The sequence below is a fragment of the Ahaetulla prasina genome, chromosome 9 (assembly GCF_028640845.1).
Source record: "Ahaetulla prasina isolate Xishuangbanna chromosome 9, ASM2864084v1, whole genome shotgun sequence".
Lineage (NCBI taxonomy): Eukaryota > Metazoa > Chordata > Lepidosauria > Squamata > Colubridae > Ahaetulla > Ahaetulla prasina.
Window position 1 is genome coordinate 6,537,338 of NC_080547.1, and position 24,257 is coordinate 6,561,594.

Here is a 24,257-nt window from a genome sequence, read left to right on the forward strand (position 1 = left end):
GGCTGGGGCCGGGGGATGCTCCCTCCTCTGCAGCCTGCTTGGGCATGGAGCCAGGGCTGGGACCGGGAGGTGCCCCCTCCTCTTCAGCTTGTCTGGGCATGGAGCCAGGACTGGGGCCGGGAGGCATACATTCCTCCGTGTTCGGGAGCAGATAAGAAGGCCCCGGCTGCTGTGAGACTGGGCAAGACACAACAGTATCCTGGAGTCACCTGATCCCCTTTCGTTGAGCTTCCGACAAGCAAAGCCAACGGGGAACCTCAGATTCACTGACTAATTTAAGAACTGCAGTGATTCGCTTAACAAACGTGGTGGGGGAAAGTCGTAAAATGGAGCACCCACCCATCCACCCCCAAAAAATAAAGAGATAGAACGGGTGATAAATCCATTCCTCAAATTCCTCGTTTCCCTTGTTTTACTCATGGCTGCCTTTAGTTTCTGTAAAGGTCCTTCCACTTCCATATTTTCTTTTTCTTCATATCCCTTCCGTTCAGCGATGGGCTGCTGCCGGTTCGAGCCAGTTCAGGCGAACCGGTAGTTCCGACCAGCGGCTGGCCCCGCCCACCCGCCCTGGCGCTATCACGTCCTATATAATCACCGGTTTTTCGCTGCCACGTGCATTTTCACATTTTCGGTTCCGGTTGAACCGTTTGTTACAACCGGCAACCATTGCTTCCGTTCCATTTTTATTCCAATGCACTCTCAACAAACAGGACTGGGTCTTGAAGAGATCCAAGGTCTCAGTTGCAAGACTGAGGCTTCCCGAAGACTTTGCCAAACTGCCAAATGGAGGTAGTCCCTGACTTAACAAGAGTTCGCTTAATAGCAATAGCACTTAAGACTTATGTACTGTTTCACAGTGTTTTTACAGCCCTGTCTAAGCGGTTTACAGAGTCCCCCGACAATCTGGGTCCTCATTTGACCCACCTCAGAAGGATGGAAGGATGAGTCAACCTTGAGCCGGTCAGGATTGAACTCCTGGCAAGGGGCAGAGTTAGCCTGCAATATTGCATTCTAACCACAGCATCAACACAGCTTCCCTCCCTCTTCCCCGTTTTCCTTCCTTCCTTTCTTCCTTCCTTCCATTTTCCTTCCTTCCTTCCTTCTGTTTTCCTTCCTTTCCTTCCTTCCCAAGCAATATCACTTAGACTTATATACTGCTTCATAGTGGGTTTACGGCCCTCTCTAACCAGTATACAGAGTCAGCCTTTTGCCCCCAACAATCTGGGTCCTCATTTGACCGACCTCAGAAGGATGGAAGGATGAGTCAACCTTGAGCTGGTCAGGATTGAACTCCTGGCAAGGGGCAGAGTTAGCCTGCAATATTGCATTCTAACCACAGCATCAACACAGCTTCCCTCCCTCTTCCCCGTTTTCCTTCCTTCCTTTCTTCCTTCCTTCCATTTTTCTTCCTTCCTTCCTTCTGTTTTCCTTCCTTTCCTTTCCTTCCTTCCCAAGCAATATCACTTAGACTTATATACTGCTTCATAGTGCTTTTACGGCCCTCTCTAACCCGTTTACAGAGTCAGCCTTTTGCCCCCAACAATCTGGGTCCTCATTTGACCCACCTCGGAAGGATGGAAGGAAGAAAAAAGGAAGGAAAGAAGGAAGGAAGGAAGGAAGGAAGGAAGGAAGGAAGGAAGGAAGGAAGGAAGATAGCAATAGCATTTAGACTTATATACTGCTTTACAGCGCTTGCACAGAAGGTTTTGCGCATATGCAGAAGGTTTTGCGTATATGCAGGTCTGTTCGCGCATGTGATCCAGCGCATGCACTTTCGAACCGGTAAGGAAGGTAAACAGATTTCACCCCTGGCTCCAACCCACTGTTTCTCAATTTTGGTCGACAATTTTTTTAAAAAATTGTGCTCGTGAAGAATTTGACTCACACAAAGCTAAGATTGGAAAACAGAAAGTAACTCACTGTTGCTTCAGGTAGATTATGTACTCCTTCTTATTTATGGTAAGAGTGTAAGCCTGAACACTCTGCTCATGGAGAACAAAACAAAATAAAAGCAAAGAGCAATTTGTCAGAAACAATTAAATAAACCACTCAGTTGTCTTGTATTTGTGCGAGAATCACATGTGATAAAAGCAAGAATTACGGAATAATAGATCCAATTTGATTGCTTATTTAGTGTCCTATGACTATGACTAAGTGTTGTATCTTATGATTCTTGATGAATGTGTTTTTTTTATGTACACTAAGAGCATACGCACCAAAGACAAATTCCTTGCGTGTCCAATCACACTTGCTCAATAAAGAATATACAGTATTATATTCTATTTTAAACAAGCATTTGATGCTAGAAGTGAAGGCAGAAAAAAGTCAAGGGAAAGATTTAAATCTGAGGTTTTTCAACCTTGGCAACTTTGAGATGGGTGTTCTGTCCCCCCTCGCCTCCGTCCGAGCGATGGCTTAATTAGCCGGCACTATCAGCTCTGGCAGCAAAATAGCAAGCGTATGCCAAGTGTCTCTGTTATCTCCCTCAACGCCGATGAGTCACCCAGGAACAAACAGTACTTCAGCTCTTAGTTAAGCAGTTAATTTGCCTGCTACGAAGAGGCACAGCAGCTCTTGCTGCCTTTATATCCTGTGGGGTGTGGCTCCATGACTCAGCACTTCCTAGGCCTGCCCCACCCCTGCTTCTCTTGTTCCCACCTCTCCTGCCTACGAAACCTAGGGTCCACCCAGGCCTGATTGCCATCAGCTGAGTCTGGAGGCGTGGCCTGGGGGGGGAAGAGTCCAGGGACGGAGGCCTCGTTATCTCCTCCATCTAGCCTGCTTCTGGCTCCTGGAGCTGAGCCAGGGAAGCCGGTGCTCCGGAGGTAAGTCCTGACGGCCCTTCCCCCTCACTTTCCAAGTCACTTTCTGGCAGGAGGCCCGGCTTGGGGGGCGCAGACACAACAATGGGTGGACTACAATTCCCAGAATTCCCCAGCCAGCATGAAACAAATCAGTCTCATGCAAATTTTTAAACACAGTCAATTAAACCAAAATGGGAGAAGAATCTGAAAGAAAGATCTGTAGTTTTAAAGAAATCGGGGAAATCTGGAAAAAAAAAGGGGGGGTAAATGTGCATTCAACTGAAAGCAGAGGTTTCTAACCTTGGAAATTTTAATACTTGTGGACTTTAACTTCCAAAATTCCCTATGCTAGCTGGATAATTCTGGGAGTTGAAGTCCACAAATATTAAAGCTGCCACGGTTGGGCATCTCCACTTCAACCAAGAGGGATTCAAAATTGAAATACGCGATAAACATTTACTTTGACATTGAATTATAGGTGTGGGCATGCAAGCGCATGACCCTCCCCCACTCCCCCCCCCCCCGGTTTTGCCACGCAACGGCCAAAAAGTTTGCCATCACCGCCCTAACATGCTCAAACTTCCTCTTGTGGCCCATCTATTTTCCTTTTGAATGAAATCCACTTCAATCCAAATCCACTAATTTTTAAGATAGATTTTCATTCTAAATATTCAAAAACTCGGAACTTTGATGTTATATAGGTTGACGGCAGCAAGATTATTTTACGCACACACAAAAAATGGAAGGACACTTCCGATTCCTACAATGGTTGCAAAAGTTGATGAGAGTTAGCAGAGGTGGCCAAATTGGCTGCTTGGAATAAAGGAAAACAAATATAATTACTTTTGTTTCTACTTGGAAACCGCTTCTGGACTTTGTGCTTGAGAGATGGGAAAAAATGAAAGTTTGATATTTTTTTTAACCAGTTAATCAGTTTTTTGTTTTACCGACTAATCCGTTTGTTGTTATAGAAATAGCTAGTTTGTGTTATTATGTAAAAGTAAAAGTTGAGATTTGGTCCTATTATCTTATTCTACTGCACCAAAGGGGGTAGGCAATCAATATCTTTTTTCCTTTTTTCTCTTTGCTCCCACACTTTTCCCTTCCCTTCTCCCTCCCTTATTTTCTCACTATTTTCTTGTGTATTTTTGCATTATATATTATAAACTAATGGATAAATCAAAATCCATTTTAAAATCCCAAGTACCTCATCAGCCTCTGTGCCTAAGCAATCTTCAGATGAGTTGGCTGGTATCTTCAGGGGATAAGTGATATGCAAAAACGTTTGACATTCTAGAAAACAAAAACCGGAAGAAAGCCAATTAACGTTTCATTTGACCATCAGTTGCCCAGAATTCTCTTTTTTAAAAAAATAATTATTTATTCCCTCCTCTCAAAAAAAAATATCAATCAGTTCACACATTGCACTCTAGCAAAATGTGATTTGTTTTGTCTGGATCTGGCAGTGAAGCCAGCCATTGTGGCTTGTAAAAGTTTATCATTTTAGTGTTTTGCAGGGGTGAAATGCTGCCTGTTTGGACCGGTTCAGCTGATCCGATTGTGTTGGCAGCGTGTAGTTCGAAGAACCGGTAGCGATGGCAGCACAAAACTCCGGCCACATGCCCAGACGTCGTTACTTCCTGGTTTTAACTACAAAGTAACCTGTTTTTGAGCCTCTGCGCATGCACAGAAGGATAGATAGATATAGATAGATAGATGATAGATAGATAGATAGATAGATAGATAGATAGATAGATAGATAGATAGATAGATAGATAGATAGATAAGGTAGGTAGGTAGGTAGGTAAATGCATGGCTGGGTGGGTAGGTAGGTAGGTAGATGATAGATGTGAGAGAGAGAGAGAGAGAGAGAGAGAGAGAGAGAGAGAGAGAGATGGATGGGTGGGTGGATGGGTGGGTAGGTAGGTAGGTATTTATTTATTTTTTTATTTATTTATTCAGACTTTTATACCGCCCTATCTCCCGAAGGACTCAGGGCGGTTTACAGCCTTATAAAACCTAAATATAATATAAATACATGTTAAAACCACATTTAAAAAACTTATTCCATTAGGCGAAATTTAAAACTATAGTTAAAATACAAAACCCCATTAAGGTAGGTAGGTGATAGATAGATAGATAGATAGATAGATAGATAGATAGATAGATAGATAGATAGATAGATAGGTAGGTAGGTAGGTAGGTAGGTAGGTAGGTAGGTAGGTAGGTAGGTAGGTAGGTAGATATAGTAGGTAGGTAGGTAGATGAGAGAGAGAGAGAGAGATGGATGGGCGGGTGGGTAGGTAGGTAGGTAGGTGATAGATAGATAGATAGATAGATAGATAGATAGATAGATAGATAGATGATAGATAGATAGATAGATAGATAGATAGATAGATAGATAGATAGATAGATGATAGATGATAGATAGATAGATGGGTAGATGGGTAGATAGGTAGATAGGTAGGTAGGTAGGCAGGTAGGTAGGTAGATGAGAGAGAGAGAGATGGATGGTGGGTGGGTAGGTAGGTAGGTGATAGATAGATAGATAAATAGATAGATAGATAGATAGATGATAGATAGATAGATAGATAGATAGATAGATAGATAGATAGATAGATAGATGATAGATAGATAGATAGATAGATAGATAGATAGATAGATAGATAGGTAGATAGGTAGATAGGTAGATAGGTAGGTAGATGAGAGAGAGAGAGATGGATGGGTGGGTGGGTAGGTAGGTAGGTGATAGATAGATAGATAGATAGATAGATAGATGATAGATAGATGATAGATAGATAGATAGATAGATAGATAGATAGATAGATAGATAGATAGATAGATAGATAGATATGGTAGGTAGGTAGGTAGGTAGATGAGAGAGAGAGAGAGAGATGGATGGGCGGGTGGGTAGGTAGGTAGGTAGGTGATAGATAGATAGATAGATAGATAGATAGATAGATAGATAGATAGATAGATAGATAGATAGATAGATAGACAGACAGACAGACAGACAGATAGATAGATGATAGATAGGTGGGTAGGTAGGTAAATGATAGATAGATAGATGATAGGTAGGTAGATGATAGATAGATAGATAGAATTATCCTTATAAACAGATACCCATAGCTCTTTATAAATAAAGAGGTCATTGGCCAATTGTAGCCAGTGCAGTCATTATGTTTTGGGGCGGCGTCCCTGATGACTTCATTCTCAACCCCTCCAGCAACGATTACCCTTATTCCTATCGGGGCAGGTGGGGAAGGGATGGGCGAGGGATGGGCGAGGGTCGGGGGCCCGGAGGCCGAGGGGGGTGGCCAGGGGGTCCCCGGAGCCTCGGGACCAGCCTCCGGGGACGGCTGGCCCGGGAGGAGGGGGCTCCCCGCCTTCTGCTCACCCAGGTGCGCCAGGAGACTCGCGAAGGCGAGAAGGCGGAGCGGCCACGCAGCCCACCGTCCCAGCCCCATGGCGCCCCCGGACCACCCGCCGGCTCAACGGTCCGGGCTCCGGTCTAGAACGGGCGGAAAAGCCGCCCTGAGTCTTCGGAGAAGGGCGGGGTATAAATGTAAACAAAAATAAAAATAAATAAATAAAATAAAATAAAAATAAAAGCGCGGCTGGGAGGCAAAGCCGGGCGGGGCGGGCTGGAAACGGCGCTCCGGAGCCAAATGGGCTTCTGCCCAACGGAGGGAATCCCTCGCAGGGCTGTTGGGGACGTTCCGGACGCGGCGGATTTAAGGGCGGCGACCCCCTCGCCGGTGGGATTCCCACCCCACCCCCCGCCCGTCCCTTGCCCTGCATTTGCACTTGGAGGAGAAGCGAAACGTCCTCAAAGGAAAGCAAGAAAGTCCCGGGGCCTCCTGGAAAAGCACCTTTGGGACAATCGGTTTAACCGTTACTGCTTTTTTTTAGAGAAGAGAATAGTTAATAGAATGGAATAGAATAATAAATATGGAATGGAATGAGAATAGAATAGAATAGAATAGAATAGAATAGAATAGAATAGAATAATAAATATGGAATGGAATGCAATGGAATGCAATAGAATAGAATAGAATAGAATAGAATAGAATAGAATAATAAATATGGAATGGAATGCAATGGAATAGAATAGAATAGAATAGAATAGAATAGAATAATAAATATGGAATGGAATGCAATGGAATGGAATGCAATGGAATGGAATAGAATAGAATAGAATAGAATAGAATAATAAATATGGAATGGAATGAGAATAGAATAGAATAGAATAGAATAGAATAGAATAATAAATATGGAATGGAATGAGAATAGAATAGAATAGAATAGAATAGAATAGAATAGAATAGAATAGAATACAACAGAATAGAATAGAATAGAATAGAATAGAATAGAATAGAATAATAAATATGGAATGGAATGCAATGGAATGCAATAGAATAGAATAGAATAGAATAGAATAGAATAGAATAGAATAGAATAATAAATATGGAATGGAATGCAATGGAATGCAATGGAATGGAATGCAATGGAATGGAATAGAATAGAATAGAATAGAATAGAATAATAAATATGGAATGGAATGAGAATAGAATAGAATAGAATAGAATAATAAATATGGAATGGAATGAGAATAGAATAGAATAGAATACAACAGAATAGAATAGAATAGAATAGAATAGAATAGAATAGAATAGAATAGAATAATAAATATGGAATGGAATGCAATGGAATGGAATAGAATAGAATAGAATAATAAATATGGAATGGAATGCAATGGAATAGAATAGAATAGAATAGAATAGAATAATAAAAATGCAATGGAATGGAATGGAATAGAATAGAATAGAATAGAATAATAAATATGGAATGAGAATAGAATAGAATAGAATAGAATAGAATAGAATAGAATAGAATAGAATAATAAATATGGAATGGAATGGAATAGAATAGAATAGAATAATAAATACAGAATAGAATAGAATAGAATAATAAATATGGAATGGAATGAGAATAGAATAGAATAAAATAATAAATATGGAATGGAATGAGAATAGAATAGAATAATAAATACAGAATAGAATAGGATAGGATAGAATAGGAGTAGGAGTAGGCTGTAGGATAGGATAGGATAGGATAGGATAGGATAGGATAGGATAGGATAGGATAGGAAAGGAATAGGGTAGAATAATACAGTTGGAAGGGACCTTGGAGGTCTTCTAGTCCAGCTCCCTGCTCAAGAAGGAGAACCTATACTATTTCAGATAAGCGACTGTATAGACTCTAAGCTCTTCCTAAAATTTCATTTCATTAAATTTCATTAAAACTTCATAAAAATTCCAATATTTCAGAGGCTGCCACAGAGAGGAGAGGGGTCAAGCTATTTTCCAAAGCACCCGAAGGCCAGACAAGGAACAATGGATGGAAACCGATCAAGGAGAGATTCAACCTGGAAATAAGGAGGAATTTTCTGACAGAGAACAATCAACCCATGGAACAGAAGTTGCCTTCGGAAGTTGTGGGAGCTTCATCACCAGAAGCTTTCAAGAAGAGACTGGACTGCCACCTGTCAGGAATGGTGTAGGGTCTCCTACTTGGGCGGGGCTGGACTAGATGACCTACAAGGTCCCTTCCAACTCTGTTAATCTATCTAATAACCTCCAGTGAATAGAGGGCCCACGAATTCTGGTGGTAGGCTGTTCCACTGGTTAATTGTCCTCAATGTTAGGAAGTTTCTCCTTAATTCCAGGTGGCTTCTCTCTTTGATTAGTTTCCATCCATTGCTTCTTGTCCTGCCCTCTGGTGCTTTGGAGAATAATTTGACCCCCTCTTCTTTGTGGCAGCCCCCCAAGTACTGAAACCCTGTTATTATGTCACCTCCCCCCAATTCTTCTTTTCCTTAGACCTGCCAAACCCAAATCCTGCAGCCGTTCTTCATATGTTTTAGTCTCCAGGCCTTTGATCATCTTAGTTGCTCTTCTATGAACTTTTTCCAAAGTCTCAACATCTTTTTTTTGTCGCACGGTGACCAAAATTGGTTGCAATATTCCAAGTGTGGCCTTACTAGGGCTTTGTAAAGCAGCGCTTACGCTTCGCGTGATCTTGATTCTGTGCCAGATTGTTTGGAGGCAAGATACTGACTCTGTAAATCGCTTACAGAGGGCTGGAAAGCACTGTGGAGCGGTATATAAGGGCCTCTGTGGCTCAGACTGCTAAGATAGTCTGTTATTAACACAGCTGCTTGCAATTACTGCAAGTTCAAGTCCCACCAGGCCCAAGGTTGACTCAGCCTTCCATCCTTTATAAGGTAGGTAAAATGAGGACCCAGATTGTTGGGGGCAATTAAGTTGACTTTGTATATAATATACAAATGGATGAAGACTATTGCTTGACACAGTGTAAGCCGTCCTGAGTCTTCGGAGAAGGGCGGGATATAAATGCAAATTAAAATTTTTTTAAAAAAGTATGAATAAGCCACTTACGACTTATTGAATAAACTATAGTTGAATCACAGCTGATTTGGGGACAGGCTAATCAGATTTAAAGGGCTCATGCCGTTGTTAAAAAGCTGGGATAATAAAATGGGTGTCTGCAACCAAGGCAGAAGTCAGAGCAGACAGGTTAAGTTGGAGATTGTGAAAACAGCCCATTACATTATCGTATTTAGTCAGCCGTTTGAACGTTCATAGCAGGGGTGAAATCTACTTACCTTCCCTACCGGTTCGGAAGTCTGCGTTCTGCGGTTGGACCCTCTGAGCATGTGCAAAACCTTCTGCGCATGCGCAATGGGTAAAAAACAGGTTATGATGACCAGGTGGGTGAGCGGAGCCACGCGGTGCCGCGGTTACCGGTTCTCCGAACCTCCAGCCACCATTGTTACTGGTTCAGCCGAACCGGTAGCATTTCAACCCTGGTTCCTAAGCTGAAAAATCAATAGTTTTGGCATTGCTTCCATCTGTCTCTTTGTATTTTGAATGGTGCCCATTAGCTTGGCATAGGAAAAAAAAACAACCACAGCAAAACTGAAAAGCTGGCCCTAATTTGCACAGCCTTAGCAATATTGTGTAGCATACATTGCGACTGTGAAAAAATGCAAGCTATGTTCGGAAGAGACTCCTTCTGTGTCCCGAATCAAATGTGAAGAGTTTCTTTCAGTCTGTAGCAGGGGTGAAATCCAACAGGTTCTGACAGGTTCTGGAGAACCGGTAGCGGAAATTTTGAGTAGTTCGGAGAACCGGCAAATACCACCTTTGGCTGGCCCCAGAGTGGGGTGGGAATGGAGATTTTGCAGTATCCTTCCCCTGGAGTGTGGTGGGAATGGAGATTGTGCAATATCCTTCCCCTGGAGTGTGGTGGGAATGGAGATTTTGCAGTATCCTTCCCCTGGAGTGGGGTGGGAATGGAGATTTTGCAGTATCCTTCCCCTGGAGTGGGATGGGAATGGAGATTTTGCAGTATCCTTCCCCTGCCAGGCCCACCAAGTCATGCCCACAGAACCGGTAGTAAATAAAAATTGGATTTCACCACTGGTCAATAGTATTATGAAACAGAGCGGGGTTTTTCAAACTTGAGTTCCATGCAACACTGGGATTCTGTTAAGACTTGAATGGGTTCTGCAACGTTGGGTAGGGGAGCCCCTGTCCAGAATGGAATGGGGGGAGGGGACTTGAATGCCCCCCCCCCACGCCACCCAGAAAGGGCAAGCCTTATTAGCTGACATCTAGAAGGCTCACCCCTTTTAATCAGGAATCCAGGGTATTTTATCAAATAAACCGGTTCCATTCTTTCAGTCTTTCAGAAAAAGACTGAAAAACTTCTGAACTAGACAAAATGTCATTGTTTTAACAGCAATCGGCAGAATGGTATAATTTATCTTTTCTAAACTTGGGCATTGGTTTTCATTACTCTTGCAAGCATATGCTTTTTTAAAAATAAAATAAAATTAACTACTTAGAATGTTTAGGATTTTTAGCATATCCAGGACAGCTGTTGTGGTCCACCAGCAGCCTCTGGAGCTAGCAGGGGAGTCAGACAGTGAGGAGGTTGGGAAGGACCATGGGCCAGTCCTGGAGGCTGGGGAAGGCCCGGATGAGGGCTCTGCGTCGGAGGCAGAGATGGGGCCAGGGCCATCTGGGAATGATGTGCAGACTCCGGAGCCTCCAAAGGCCGACAGAAGTGAGGCAGAGAAACAGGAGGAGCCTGTTCCTAATGCACACATGAGAAGAGCTGCCAGAAGGCAAGAGCAGCTCAAGCAAAGGGGACGACTCGGGAGTAGGGCCAAGAGATGATCGGCCCCTCCCATAAGGCTTAAAAGGCTCTTTGTCGGAAAACAACGTTGATAGCCTTGCTCCTTGTCTTGTTGCATTTATTTCTTGTCGGCATCTTCTGCTTTTGAACTTTTGCCAAGAAAAGCCTTCGGCAGTTTGCCTCATTAGACCAAGGGTGGTGATAAGACTGAAGAATTGTGTTATGAAGAATTTGTTTTGATTTAGTTTGGACTATGCTGAGAAAGAGTTAAATTCTCAGCTGTTCTAATAGTCTTTGTTTTTGAACTGACTGTGTCTACTTGGGCCTGGATCACAACAACAGCTGACAAGTAAGTGCTTTTAAAATCTTTAAGCAATTCCTCTACCATCATTTCAATAATGGTTAGTAAGATGATTTTCTCAAGTTAGCGCTTTTTAATGGAAACAGATTAAACGTCCCTAAAAATCTTTTTTATTAAACGCAGTTGTAAGATCAGCGAGCAGAGATAGAATTAGTTGTTTAATTAGTTGTTGACAAGTCACACACAGCGTTAAAAACTATGTACATGCGAAGAATGGATTTCATTAACTTCGAGGAACGTGCCCAGAGGTTTGTTGTGCAATTGCCCTGCAAAAGCAGAGGTGTCTGCAACGCATGGTAACAAAGTCAAGTCTTGTATGCGGAGGTCCTCGTTTAGCGACCGCCTCGTTTAGCAACCATTCACCCTTAACGAAGAGGAACACAACCAGTCCACCCTTGCAGGTCTGTAGCGCAAAGGAAGGTTGAATGGAGACCATAGCTTAAGTCGCGGTTCCGATTGGCAACTACTTCATTTCATGACCGAGTTGCTGAACCCAAGTATGGTCACTAAAGGAGGACCACCCGTAAGGGTGATGGAAGCTCCGCCCAATTTTATGCAGGTGCGCTCAAAGGAGGAGACCTTGGATCACATCGCGGCCAGCACTTTGGATTTTTGACTGTACACGCACACCTGAGTAAGAAGATGCATCACCTCCTATTTATAATCTTCTCCTCTTTTCCTGCCAATTCTTCTATCTTTTTTCATTAAGGGAAACAAAAAAAAAAACACCCCACCCATGTCAGTGTTAGCAATAAACAGTCAGAGCCCTTGGCTGGTAGCCCTGCTTGGATAAGCTTGCAATCATAACCCCACTGAACAAAAAGTCCCATTGAATCCAGTGGGTCTGGCTTCGAAGCAAGAGAAGAATACAACTGCACAGCCGCTATGCTTCACATTTTCTCAGGTGTCATAAGCTTCATGCATTTCCAGGTAAGAAAACTCCAATCCACGCAAAGCAATTTAAACGTCTGCACCTGTTCCTGGGTTGGACCGAAGCTTCAGAAGGACAGGTGAAGACGGGTATAACCTTTTAGGGAAATTGCGGCTGTCAAACTAACTTGCCACCCTCCTGGCTCTATTTTGAGGAACAGCTGCACATCCAAAGCGTGTGACGTGCAAGCCTGACACTTACGTGTCACGTTTTAGGCTGGCTGTGCCATCATTTAAAGTGCCACACGCACCTTAATGCATCTTTGTTTCGCTTGCATCTTTTTTTTTTTTTTAGAATTTTTAAAATTCAAGAATAGACACAAGATTCCCAAGGCACAGGAAAAGAACAGCAGCTCGCACCCCTCAAGTCAGGGCTGCCCGCCTCTGATTGTTCTCCCAGTCAAGTCAAACTACATTTTGTTTCCCATAATGACTGTAAAGTAGGTTTGTAGATCAGCTTAAAGGTAAAGGCTCCCCTCGCACATACGTGCTAGTCGTTCCCGACTCTAGGGGGCGGTGCTCATCTCCGTTTCAAAGCCGAAGAGCCAGCGCTGTCCGAAGACGTCTCCGTGGTCATGTGGCCGGCATGACTCGATGCCAAAGGTGCATGGAACGCTGTGACCTTCCCACCAAAGGTGGTCCCTATTTTTTCTACTTGCATTTTTTTACATGCTTTCAAACTGCTAGGTTGGCAGAAGCTGGGACAACTAACGGGAGTTCACCCCATTACGCGGCGCTAGGGATTCGAACCGCTGAACTGCCGACCTCCTCGATCGACAAGTCCCCTCTAAGATCAGCTTACTGGTCCTTAAAATTAGTCAGGCAAATCTTCCCTCGACTTATTTCATTTTCTGGGAGGAAAAAAACCCCTTAGGAACCGGTGGGATTGCATATGTCAAGTATCGCACAATTAAATCTAACCATAAAAAGAACGGAAATGCCCTTAAATCCAAAACATTGTTCCAGTTCAAGCTGATATCGCCCAGCAATGCAGCCCAAATGCCGTTGACTTGGGCAGTTTCTGACCATCTCGGTGATTTGAGTTCCTGGAGAGGTATTTGAGACGACTTTACATTCCTTGGTTTGTTTTTTTTGCATTTCGTGTATTGCCTCTCGTGCATTTCGTGTATTTCCTTTCCTCTTATTCTGGTGCAAAGGAAGAAAACACAGTTTCGAAAGTCGCTTGATGGACAGTTGAGCTCAGTCCTAAGAAAGTGGTTGTGGGTGGTTGCAGGCTTGCAAAAGGCCAATGAGATGTTTTATATAGGGGGCAAAGGTGCCGGTCGAGAGGGGATCAGCTGTTCCGATGCCCTTGAAGTTTTCAACACTGGCGGTGGAGGCCTATAAAGGGAAGACAGGATCAAGCCTCAGCGTGTCGGTCAAGAATTCACCATTCCTGGTCATCAACAAAACTGGGAATTAGCAGCCTCCAAAAGGGTAGAACGGCTGGCCAATGATGTGGGTGGTGTTGGACAATGAACACTTACAACTTAGTGATGGCGAACCAATGGCATACGTGCCACAGGTGGCATGCGTAGCCATATCAGTGGGCACATGAGCTCAGTTCAAGGTCCCTGGAGTTCAAGGTCCCTGGAGGCTGGGTACAGCAAAAAAACGGACCATCCAGTCCCAGCAGAAGTTGGCAAACAGGTGAAGCTAAGCAAGATCACATCAAATACCTGTACAATTAGCACAGGGGCCCCCCAAGGCTGTGTGCTCTCCCCACTTCTCTTCTCTCTGTATACCAATGACTGCATCTCCAATGATCCATCTGTTAAGCTACTGAAGTTCGCAGATGACACAACAGTGATTGGTCTCATTCGAGACAATGACGAATCCGCATATAGACGAGAGGTCGAACAACTAGCCTTGTAGTGCAACCAAAACAATCTGGAACTGAACACACTCAAAACCGTAGAAATGGTGGTAGACTTTAAGAGAAACCCTTCCATACTTCCACCTCTCACAATACTAGACAACACAGTATCAACAGAAGAAACCTTTAAATTTCTAGGTTCTATCATATCGCAAGATCTCAAATGGACAGCTAACATCAAAAACATCATTAAAAAAGGACAACAAAGAATGTTCTTTCTGCGCCAACTCAGTAAGCTCAAACTGCCCAAGGAGCTGCTGATCCAATTCTACAGAGGAATTATTGAGTCTGTCATTTGCACCTCTATAACTGTCTGGTTCGGTTCTGCAACCCAACAAGAAAAACACAGACTTCAGAGGATCATTAGAACTGCAGAAAAAATAATTGCTACCAACCTGCCTTCCATTGAGAACCTGTATACTGCACGAATCAAGAAGAGAGCCGTGAAAATATTTGCAGATCACTCGCATCCTGGACATAAACTGTTTCAAATCCTACCCTCAAAACGACGCTATAGAGCACTGCACACCAGAACAACTAGACACAAGAACAGTTTTTTCCTGAAGGCCATCACTCTGCTAAACAAATAATTCCCTCAACACTGTCAGACTATTTACTGAATCTGCACTACTATTAATCGTTTCATAGTTCCCATCACCAATCTCTTTCCACTTATGACTGTATGACTATAACTTGTTGCTGGCAATCCTTATGATTTATATTGATATATTGACCATCAATTGTGTTGTAAATGTTGTACCTTGATGAAGGTATCTTTTCTTTTATGTACACTGAGAGCATATGCATCAAGACAAATTCCTTGTGTATCCAATCACACTTGGCCGATAAAATTCTATTCTATTCTAATTCTATTCAAATGGGCCATTTTTGGCCTCCGGAGGACCTCCAGGGTGTGTGTGTGTGTGTGAGGAAGGCTGTTTTCACCCTCCCCAGACTCCTAGAAAGGCTCTGAAGCCGGATAAGAGAGAAAAATGGGCCTACCAGGGCATCACGTGCCAGGAACAAGAGGAGCGGAGAGGTTGTGCGTGCGTGCTTGGGGGCAGGGTGCAAAGAATTATCTGGAAGGCTGGGTGCCAGCTCACGCATGCGTGATGAACTGCCACTCTTCTGGGGTCCGCTGGCACCGTGCGGACGATAGCCAGCTGACGGCATGCGTGCCATAGGTTCACCGCCTTAGCTTGTCTCCTTCTCCATCCTCCCCATATACTGACCTTGGTGGGACACGCTGTTGGTCCATGGATGACACTACCTGTTTGGGAGAAGGAAATAAAGGAGGAGTCTCATTAGGTTTTACAAGAGATAGTCGATGAATGGGGAAGATTTGCCCAATATCTGTTGACCTGTCCTGTTCTGTCCTCCTTCGCCTCCGTCCGAGTGATGGCTTAATTAGCTGGCAGTATCAGCGCTGGCAGCAAAATAGCGAGCGTCTGCCAAGTGTCTCTGTTATCTCCCTCGATGCCGATGAGTCACCCAGGAACAAACTTCAGCTCTTAGTTAATCAGTTGATTTGCCTGCTACGAAGAGGCACAGCAGCTCTCGCTGCCTTTATATCCTGTGGGGTGTGGCTCCATGACTCAGCACTTCCTAGGCCTGCCCCACCCCTGCTTCTGTTGTTCCCTCCTTTCCTGCCTACGAAACCTAGGGTCCAACCAAGCCTGATTGCCATCAGCTGGGTCTGAAGGCGTGGCCTGGGGTGGGGGAGAGTCAGGGGACGGAGGCCTCGTTATCTCTTCCACCTGGCCTGCTTCTGGCTCCTGGAGCTGAGCCAGGGAAGCCGGTGCTCCCAAGGTAAGTCCTGACGGCCCTTCCCCCTCACTTTCCAAGTCACTTTCTGGCAGGAGGCCCAGCTCGGGGGGCGCAGACACAACATGTCCTTTGTTTGACTTCCTAGAAAAAGGAGTCCCCAGCCTTGGTCACTTTAAGACTTGTGGACTTCAACTCCCAGAATTCTGAGAGTTGAAGTCCACAAGTCTTAAAGTGGCCAAGGTTGGAGACCTCTGTCCTAGAAGATAGTTGAGTTAGCACTGTAGACATTAGGAGCCATCAAAATGCCTTGTCCATTTTCCTGCTCACCTGTATTGCCTTTTTAAGGACAAATGGGAGGAGCTCCAGTTAGAAGGAATAGGAGTGCTGGCTTTTAATAGCTCCTATTCCTTCTAACTGGAGAGTGGGGAGGTGGCCTAGAGGTGGAGCTCTCGCCTCACAATCAGGAGGCTGTGAGTTCGATCCTAGCTAGAGGCCGATATTTCTCTCTCTGGGCACACTGAGAATACATCTGCTGAAAAAAAAAACCTCCTCATTGGTGACAGGAAGGAGATCCGGACAGTAAACACTCTGCTAGCTCCATTCCAGTGGTGGGTTTCTACCGGTTCACCCTGGTTTGGGAAAACCGGTGGCGGCAGCGAGAGGCTCTGCCAACCCACTTGGACATCATCACGGACGCTCTGCAGATGCGCAGAAGCGTCACGTGTGAACGAAACAAGCGCGCACACACATCCCAACCGGTAGCAAAAGCAAAGGTAAGCGAAACACGCTACTGCTCCACTCAGTTGTCCAGACTCCACCTTGCAGGGGATTATGGAGTCGTTAAAAGATGATGATTCCTTCTAACTGGAATTCCTCCTCCCGTTTTTCCTTAAAAACAGCCAAGATTTGTAAACGGGGGAAATATCGTGGTTCTTACCGCGGACGACGATGCATTTCTGGAAGAATACGGAAAGTTGCGTGGACATTCGGTTCGAACAGCCTGCTGCCTACCGATATCCGATCTGCGGAAGCATCTAAACAAATGGATGGATAAAATACTTAGTACAACCAGAAGCCTCTGAGAAAGACAGAGGCTACTGGGTAGAAGGGTGCCTTTTTTCCCCCCCAAGTTTTTAATTTTTTAACAAACGTATCAAATCAATGCGTTAACAGTCTGGCACCTGGGTGTCATACATTCTAATACAAAAAAACCTAGTGGAATTAATCATAGTTATTACATTCATATATATATATATAACATATATAACAACAGAGTTGGAAGGGACCTTGGAGGCCTTCTAGTCCAACCCGCTGCCCAGGCAGGAAACCCTACACCATCTCAATCAGATGGTTATCCAACATTTTCGTAAAAATTTCCAGTGTTGGAGCATTCACAACCTCTGCAGGCAAGTTGTTCCACTTATTGATTGTTCTCACTGTCAGGAAATTTCTCCTTAGTTCTAAGTTGCTTCTTTCCTTGATCAGTTTCCACCCATTGCTTCTTGTTCTACCCTCAGGTGCTTTGGAGAATACTCCCTCTTCTTTGTGGGAGCCCCTGAGATATTGGAAGACAGCTATCATGTCTCCCCTAGTCCTTCTTTTTATTAAACTAGACCTACCCAGTTCCTGCAACCGTTCTTCATATGTTTTAGCCTCCAGTCCCCTAATCCTCTTTGCTGCTCTTCTCTGCACTCTTTCTTTTTTTACATCATGGCGACCAAAACTGAATGCAGTATTCCAAGTGTGGCCTTACCAAGGCCTTATAAAGTGGCACTAACACTTCACGTGATCGTGAAGTGTTCGATCAACTTATATATTTCTAATAATGGTACACATTTATATTAAGTTGAAATCTATCATTATTCAATTATTCCATGTTTTCTCGTTATTGCTTTTATTTTATTATATAGAAGTGTATACACCAGAGGTGTTTCAGCAGGTTCTGACCAGTTCTGGAGAACCGGTAGCAGAAATTTTGAGTGCTTCAGAGATATCACCTTTGACTGGCTCCGACCCCGTCTATTCTCTGCCTCCCGAGTCCCAGATGATCGGGAGGAAATTATTTGAATCCCACCACTGGGTACCACCCAGGGGTACCTCATAGTGCCATGAAGATTGTGGCCCACTAATGTAAGCAATGCAAAGTTATAAAAATGAATGGTCTAATTTAGATCAAGGCAGGATCAGAGTTTCCCCCAGTGGCTTACATCCTAGCACAGCCCATCAACTTTGTCAGGTGTTTGCTTCAGCTGGTCTTTTCAAGAAAAACCCAAATCTTCCTTTTGAGAATAATACCTTGATGAACGTATCTTTTTTTTTATGTACACTGAGAGCCTATGCACCAAGACAAATTCCTTGTGTGTCCAATCACACTTGGCCAATAAAAATTCTATTCTATTCTATTCTATTCTATTCTATTCTATTCTATTCTATTCTATTCTATTCTATTCTATTCTATGACTATCATTAAGTGTTCTACCTTATGATTCTTGATGAATGTATATTTTCTTTTATGTACACTGAGAGCATATGCACCAAGACAAATTCCTTGTGTGTCCAATCACACTTGGCCAATAAAATTCTATTCTATTCTATTCTATTCTATTCTATTCTATTCTATTCTATGACTATCATTAAGTGTTCTACCTTATGATTCTTGATGAATGTATCTTTTCTTTTATATACACTGAGAGCGTATGCACCAAGACAAATTCCTTGTGTGTCCAATCACACTTGGCCAATAAAATTCTATTCTATTCTATTCTATTCTATTCTATTCTATTCTATTCTATGACTATCATTAAGTGTTCTACCTTATGATTCTTGATGAACGTATCTTTTCTTTTATGTACACTGAGAGCGTATGCACCAAGACAAATTCCTTGTGTGTCCAATCACACTTGGCCAATAAAATTCTATTCTATTCTATTCTAATAACAGACTGTACAGTGATTGAGACTAAATTGATTTTGAACTTAATAACAGCAGCAAGACTGTTGATTGGACAATATTGGAAGAAAAAAGAATTACCCACAATAGAAGAATGGATATTGAAAGTTTCCAATTTGGCCGAGATGGCTAAAATCTCAGCCTTCTTGAAAGACAGTACTCAAGAAAAATATCTAAACGAATGGAAGAACTGGATTGACTATATTCAAAATAGATAATCAGATTAAGAGATATCAGATTGCCTTTGAATGAAGGACGTTGTTTTTGATTTTAATGGAAGAAGTCAGGTTATGTGAAAGAGAAGGATTATAATTGTGTTAGATTCCCAAAAATTTATATATGAATGTTTGTTTATTGAACTATACCTTGTGTTTGCTCCAGGAAGTCGGGGGAGGGGGGTTTTTGAGGGAGGGGGGAGGGGGGAGGGGGAAAAAATTCATTCGTTTTTGTAAAACTTTTTCAATTAAAAAAAAACAGAAAAACCCAAATCTTCCAGATTCTCCGTAGCACATGATGCCAGATAGTCCTTGACTTACGACAACTGAGTCCAAAATTTATGTTGCTAGGCAAGACAGCGGTTAAATGAATCTGGCCCCATTTTACAACCTTTTATTGCCACAGTTGTTAAGTGAAGCACTGCCGTTGAGAAGTTGGTAGCATGGTTGTTAAGCGAATCGGATTTCCCTATTGATTTTGATTGTCAGAAGGTCGCAAAAGGAGGATCGCATGACCCCGGGAAACTGCAACCGTCATAAATATGAGACAGTTGCCAAACTTCTCAATTTTGATCACATGCCCACTGTGATGCTGCAGTGGTTGTAAGTGTGAAACACCTCCCGGTACACCAATGGTCATAAGTGTGAATAAGACCCCTTTTTTCAGCATTGTTGCCATTTTGGTCACTAAACGAATGGCTGTAAGTTAAGGACTACCTCTATAAAATAGAAAATAGACATTATATACAAAAGCAATACTGTATATTTCAGAGTATAAGACGCACCTTTCCCCCACCCCCCTAAAAGGGGGTGAAAATTTGGGTGTGTCTTATAGACCGAATGTAGCCCCTCCCACCTACTGGCCCCCAACCTTTGGCCTCTGCCTCCTAGCAATTTACCTCCTTGCAGCAAATAGCAAACAGCCCATTTCAGCTTCAGCACAGCCTGATTAGCACACACACACACAAAAAAAAATAATCTGCCTCCCAGTAATTTATCTCGTTGCAGCAGGCAGCAAGAAGAAGCAGCCCATTTCAGCTTCAGCACAGCCTGATTAGCACAAGTTGATTGTCCCTCCCGACTCTCAGCTGTTTCAGGCTGCAGGGATTGCCATGGCCTATTGCTGTGCGGGCCACTGCTGCTTGCTGCCAAGAGGTAAATTGCTGGGAGCAGATTTTATTTTATTTTTTCTTGTGCTAATCAAGCTAGGCTGAAAACGAACATGAAAGTAAAGCAGGCTGTTTGGTGCAAGGAGGCAAAATTGCTGGGAGGCAGGTTTCTTTTTCTGGTTTTCCTCACCAAAAAAGGTAGGTGCGTCTAATAGTCCGGAGCATCTTATACTCTGAAAAAATATGGTATTGTTTTGTTCTTTTTCAAAACCAAAAACTTGGCTTTTCTGCAGAGATATTTTCAGGGTAAAACAGAGGAGACAGGAGGGTGGGAAAAAAAACATACCTACAACAGGTGTCCACGAGCGGCAACCAGGAAGGAGTGATTTTACTTTTCGTACAATAAAGAACGAGTGCAACTATCACGATGGGAAGAACTATGAACACAAACGCCAGGATCCAATTTCGTGCGGCAACATTGCTGTCTGGGGAGAAAAAAAAGGAAAGAAAGAAGGAAGCTTCTGTGCGACGCTTCTTCATTTTCCTGGAAGGACAGATTTTCCACTCTGGGGACTTACCGTTATAAGTAGGTCCGCTGTCTATACTGCCCCCGTATCCAGGGGAATCGCAGTAGGGAGGCGCCCAATCTGAATTGCAATGGCAATTTTTATTGCTGTTGCATACCTGGTTGAGAGAGGGAAGAATAATATGTCGGTGAACTCAGCGGCAGATCCAGAGGTGGGTTTCAGCAGGTTCTGCAGAACCGGTAGCGAAAATTTTGAGTAGTTCGGAGAACCTTTAGTAAAAATTCTGACTGGCTCCGCCCCCATCTATTCTCTGCCTCCCGAGTCCCAGCTGATCAGGAGGAAATGGAGATTTTGCAGTAACCATCCCCTGGATTGGGGAGGGAATGGGGATTTTACAATATCCTTCCCCTGGAGTGGGGAGGGAATGGGGATTTTACAGTATCCTTCCCCTGGAGTGGGAGGGGAATGGGGATTTTATAGTATCCTTCCCCTGGAGTGGGGAAAGAATGGAGATTTTGCAGTATTCTTCCCCAGGAGTGTGGAGGGAATGGAGATTTTGCAGTATCCTTCCCCTGGAGTGGGGAGGGAATGGGGATTTTGCAGTATCCTTCCCCTGGAGTGGGGAGGGAATGGATATTTTGAAGTATCCTCCCCCTGGAGTGGGGAGGGAATGGGGATTTTGCAGTATCCTCCCCCTGGAGTGGGGAGGGAATGGGGATTTTGTGTATTCTTCCCCTGGAGTGGGGAGGGAATGGGGATTTTGCAGTATCCTTCCCCTGGAGTGGGGAATGGAGATTTTGCAGTATCCTCCCCCTGGAGTGGGGAGGGAATGGAGATTTTGCAGTATCCTCCCCCTGGAGTGGGGAGGGAATGGGGATTTTGCAGTATCCTCCCCCTGGAGTGGGGAGGGAATGGGGATTTTGCAGTATCCTTCCCCAGGAATGTGGAGGGAATGGAGATTTTGTGTATTCTTCCCCTGGAGTGGGGAGGGAATGGAGATTTTACAGTATCCTTCCCACCATGCCCACCAAGCCACGCCACGCCCATCAAGCCATGCCCACAGAACCGGTAGTAAAAAAAATTTGAAACCCCCCCCCCCCCACTGGGCAGAACAAATGCCAATGCTTCATCCCTGGAAGCTTTCAAGAAGAGACCGGACTGTCATCCATCAGGAATGGTGTAGGGTCTCCTGCTTGGGCGGTGGGTTGGACTAGATGACTTACAAGATCCTCCCAACCCTGTTATTTATTTATTATTTATTTATTTATTTATTTATTTATTTTAATCTGTTAATCTGTTAATCTCCTAACGCCCCTTTCTTGAGCAGATGGTTGGACTTACCCGTTTTCCAAGGGTCCTTGTGAACCCTACGATTCTATCTCCTATGTTCTTCAGAATGCAAGGGCCTTGAGTTTGACAGCCCTGTTCTATTGCTACTCGGGCATACAAGTTCTTTGGAGAGCCACCCTGTTCCCCCTCCTTCCCAGAATCTAATCATTTGGGATCTGATCACCATCCAAAGATGGACACGCCATGGAGTTGACTGTCATCATAATTAACGAGCCTTTCTTTAAAGAAGCTCTCCAGTGCCCAGTTGATTTTCCCAAAGCTTAGAACAGTAACAAACATCAACGGAGAAGGGGGGGGGGGAAATAATAGAATAGAATAGAATAGAATAGAATAGAATAGAATAGAATAGAATAGAATAGAATAGAATAGAATAGAATTTTATTGGCCAAGTGTGATTGGACACACAAGGAATTTGTCTTGGTGCATAGGCTCTCAGTGTACATAAAAGAAAAGATACCTTCATCAAGGTACAACATTTACAACACAATTGATGGTCAATATATCAATATAAATCATAAATAGGTGGAGGGACAAGGAAGATACTACATTTCTACAAGCCAGCTGTTCGATCCGGAAACCAAACCCAGGAACCAACAGGAAGGCCTACAAAATCAAGCTGTTTTTCGTTCGGAACTTACCCCGCGCCCGTTGCATTTATTCGTGATGTCACAGTCATAATCCAAGACGGACGCATTGACGCATTGGTAGTGCTTGCAGACCTGAAACGAAGCAACACCTGGATGGTTCATTTACATGCAAGCCGTTAAACGCCGATTAAGAGCCGCGATGGCGCAGTGGTTAGAGTGCAGTACTGCAGGCTACTTCTGCTGACCGCCGGCTGCCAGCAGTTTGGCAGATCGAATCTCACCAGGCTCAAGGTCAACTCAGCCTTCCGTCCTTCCAAGGTGGGTAAAATGAGAGGCCAGATTATTGGGGGCAAGAGGCTGACTCTGTAAATCGCTTAGAGAGGGCTGTAAAGCACTGTGAGGTATATAAGTATATAAGTCTAAGTGCTATTGCTATTTTCCTTCCTTCCCTCCCTCCTTACTCCCCTCCCCTTCCTTCCTTCCTTCCTTCCTTCCTTCCTTCCTTCCTTCCTTCCTTCCTTCCTTCCTTCCTTCCTTCTTGGCCCTCTCTCCCTCCCTGTGATTAGAATGCTGTATTGCAGACTAACTCTGCCCACTGCCAGCAGTTCGATCCTGACCGGCTCAAGGTTGATTCCCCCTTCCGTCCTTCCGAGGTGGGTAAAATGAGGACCCAGATTATTGGGGATAATGGGCTGACTCTGTAAAAACCACTTAGAGAGATCTGTAAAGCACTGTAAAGCAGTATATATGTCTAAGCACTATTGCTATTTTTTTCCTTCCTTCCTTCCTTCCTTCCTTCCTTCCTTCCTTCCTTCCTTCCTTCCCTCCCTCCTTCCCTGTGATTAGAATGCAGTATTGCAAGCTGACATTGCCCATAGCTAGGACTTCGATCCTGACCGGCTCAAGGTTGACTCTGCCTTCCGTCCTTCCGAGGTGGGTAAAATGAGGACCCAGATTGTTGGGGGCAACACAATGACTCTGTAAACCACTTAGAGACGGCTGTAAAAGCACTGTGAAGCGGTATATAAGTCTAAGTGCTATCTGAGATGTCCCCTCCCCAACATGGCCCTGTTCCAATGTACCGAGATGAGGACCACCCAAAGTCTCAGCTAAATGTAAAAGCAAAGCGAAGGGGGTCCATGCATTGTGAGACAGCCAAAGACAACCCTCCAAAGAACAATGTTGTTCCGACCCAGCTCCCCAAACACAACCAACCCTCTGAAGGGAACTCAAAGATTCCTTTATTAGGAGCGCCGGCAGCCCCATAAAAAAGTTTCTTTCTCACTGCAGGCTAACAAGTCCGTCCAGCCAGGAGATGAATAGTTGACTGCCACATCTATTCATCTCCGCCCCACTGCCTTTTATCCCCAGAGCTAGGGTGGGGCTTCGCTAGCAGCGGTGCTTCTTCCGTCCCAAGGACCGGCCCATTGATTTCCACTGCTCTCCTCTCCTCTGCCTTCTGTGCATCCATATGTCAGGCACTGGACCCAGCTGTTCCTCCTCTTCCTCATCAGCTATCTCCAGACCTGGTGGCTGTTGATTCTCCATCTGAGAGC

General features: G+C 44.1%; 2 protein-coding genes across 6 annotated transcripts in view; both read right to left on the bottom strand.

Moving 5' to 3' along the window:
- LOC131203769 (disintegrin and metalloproteinase domain-containing protein 2-like) overlaps positions 1-6,342 on the bottom strand; it is a 38,491-nt gene extending 32,149 nt beyond the window's left edge. For both annotated transcript variants that reach the window (XM_058194362.1, XM_058194363.1), the window contains exons 1-3: positions 6,202-6,342; positions 4,012-4,097; positions 1,921-1,982 (exon numbers count right to left, since the gene is read on the bottom strand). In XM_058194362.1, the coding sequence (XP_058050345.1) occupies positions 1,921-1,982; positions 4,012-4,097; positions 6,202-6,271 (218 nt within the window). In that variant the 5' untranslated portion in view covers positions 6,272-6,342. The remainder of the gene's footprint in view (positions 1-1,920; positions 1,983-4,011; positions 4,098-6,201) is intronic.
- A 5,142-nt stretch (positions 6,343-11,484) lies between these two features.
- LOC131203767 (disintegrin and metalloproteinase domain-containing protein 9-like) overlaps positions 11,485-24,257 on the bottom strand; it is a 45,511-nt gene continuing 32,738 nt past the window's right edge. For all 4 annotated transcript variants that reach the window (XM_058194359.1, XM_058194360.1, XM_058194358.1 and 1 more), the window contains 6 exons: positions 22,753-22,833; positions 20,816-20,921; positions 20,584-20,722; positions 16,902-16,998; positions 15,430-15,467; positions 11,485-13,662 (listed from right to left, as the gene is read on the bottom strand). In XM_058194359.1, coding sequence (XP_058050342.1) covers positions 13,581-13,662; positions 15,430-15,467; positions 16,902-16,998; positions 20,584-20,722; positions 20,816-20,921; positions 22,753-22,833 — 543 coding nt within the window. In that variant the 3' untranslated portion in view covers positions 11,485-13,580. The remainder of the gene's footprint in view (positions 13,663-15,429; positions 15,468-16,901; positions 16,999-20,583; positions 20,723-20,815; positions 20,922-22,752; positions 22,834-24,257) is intronic.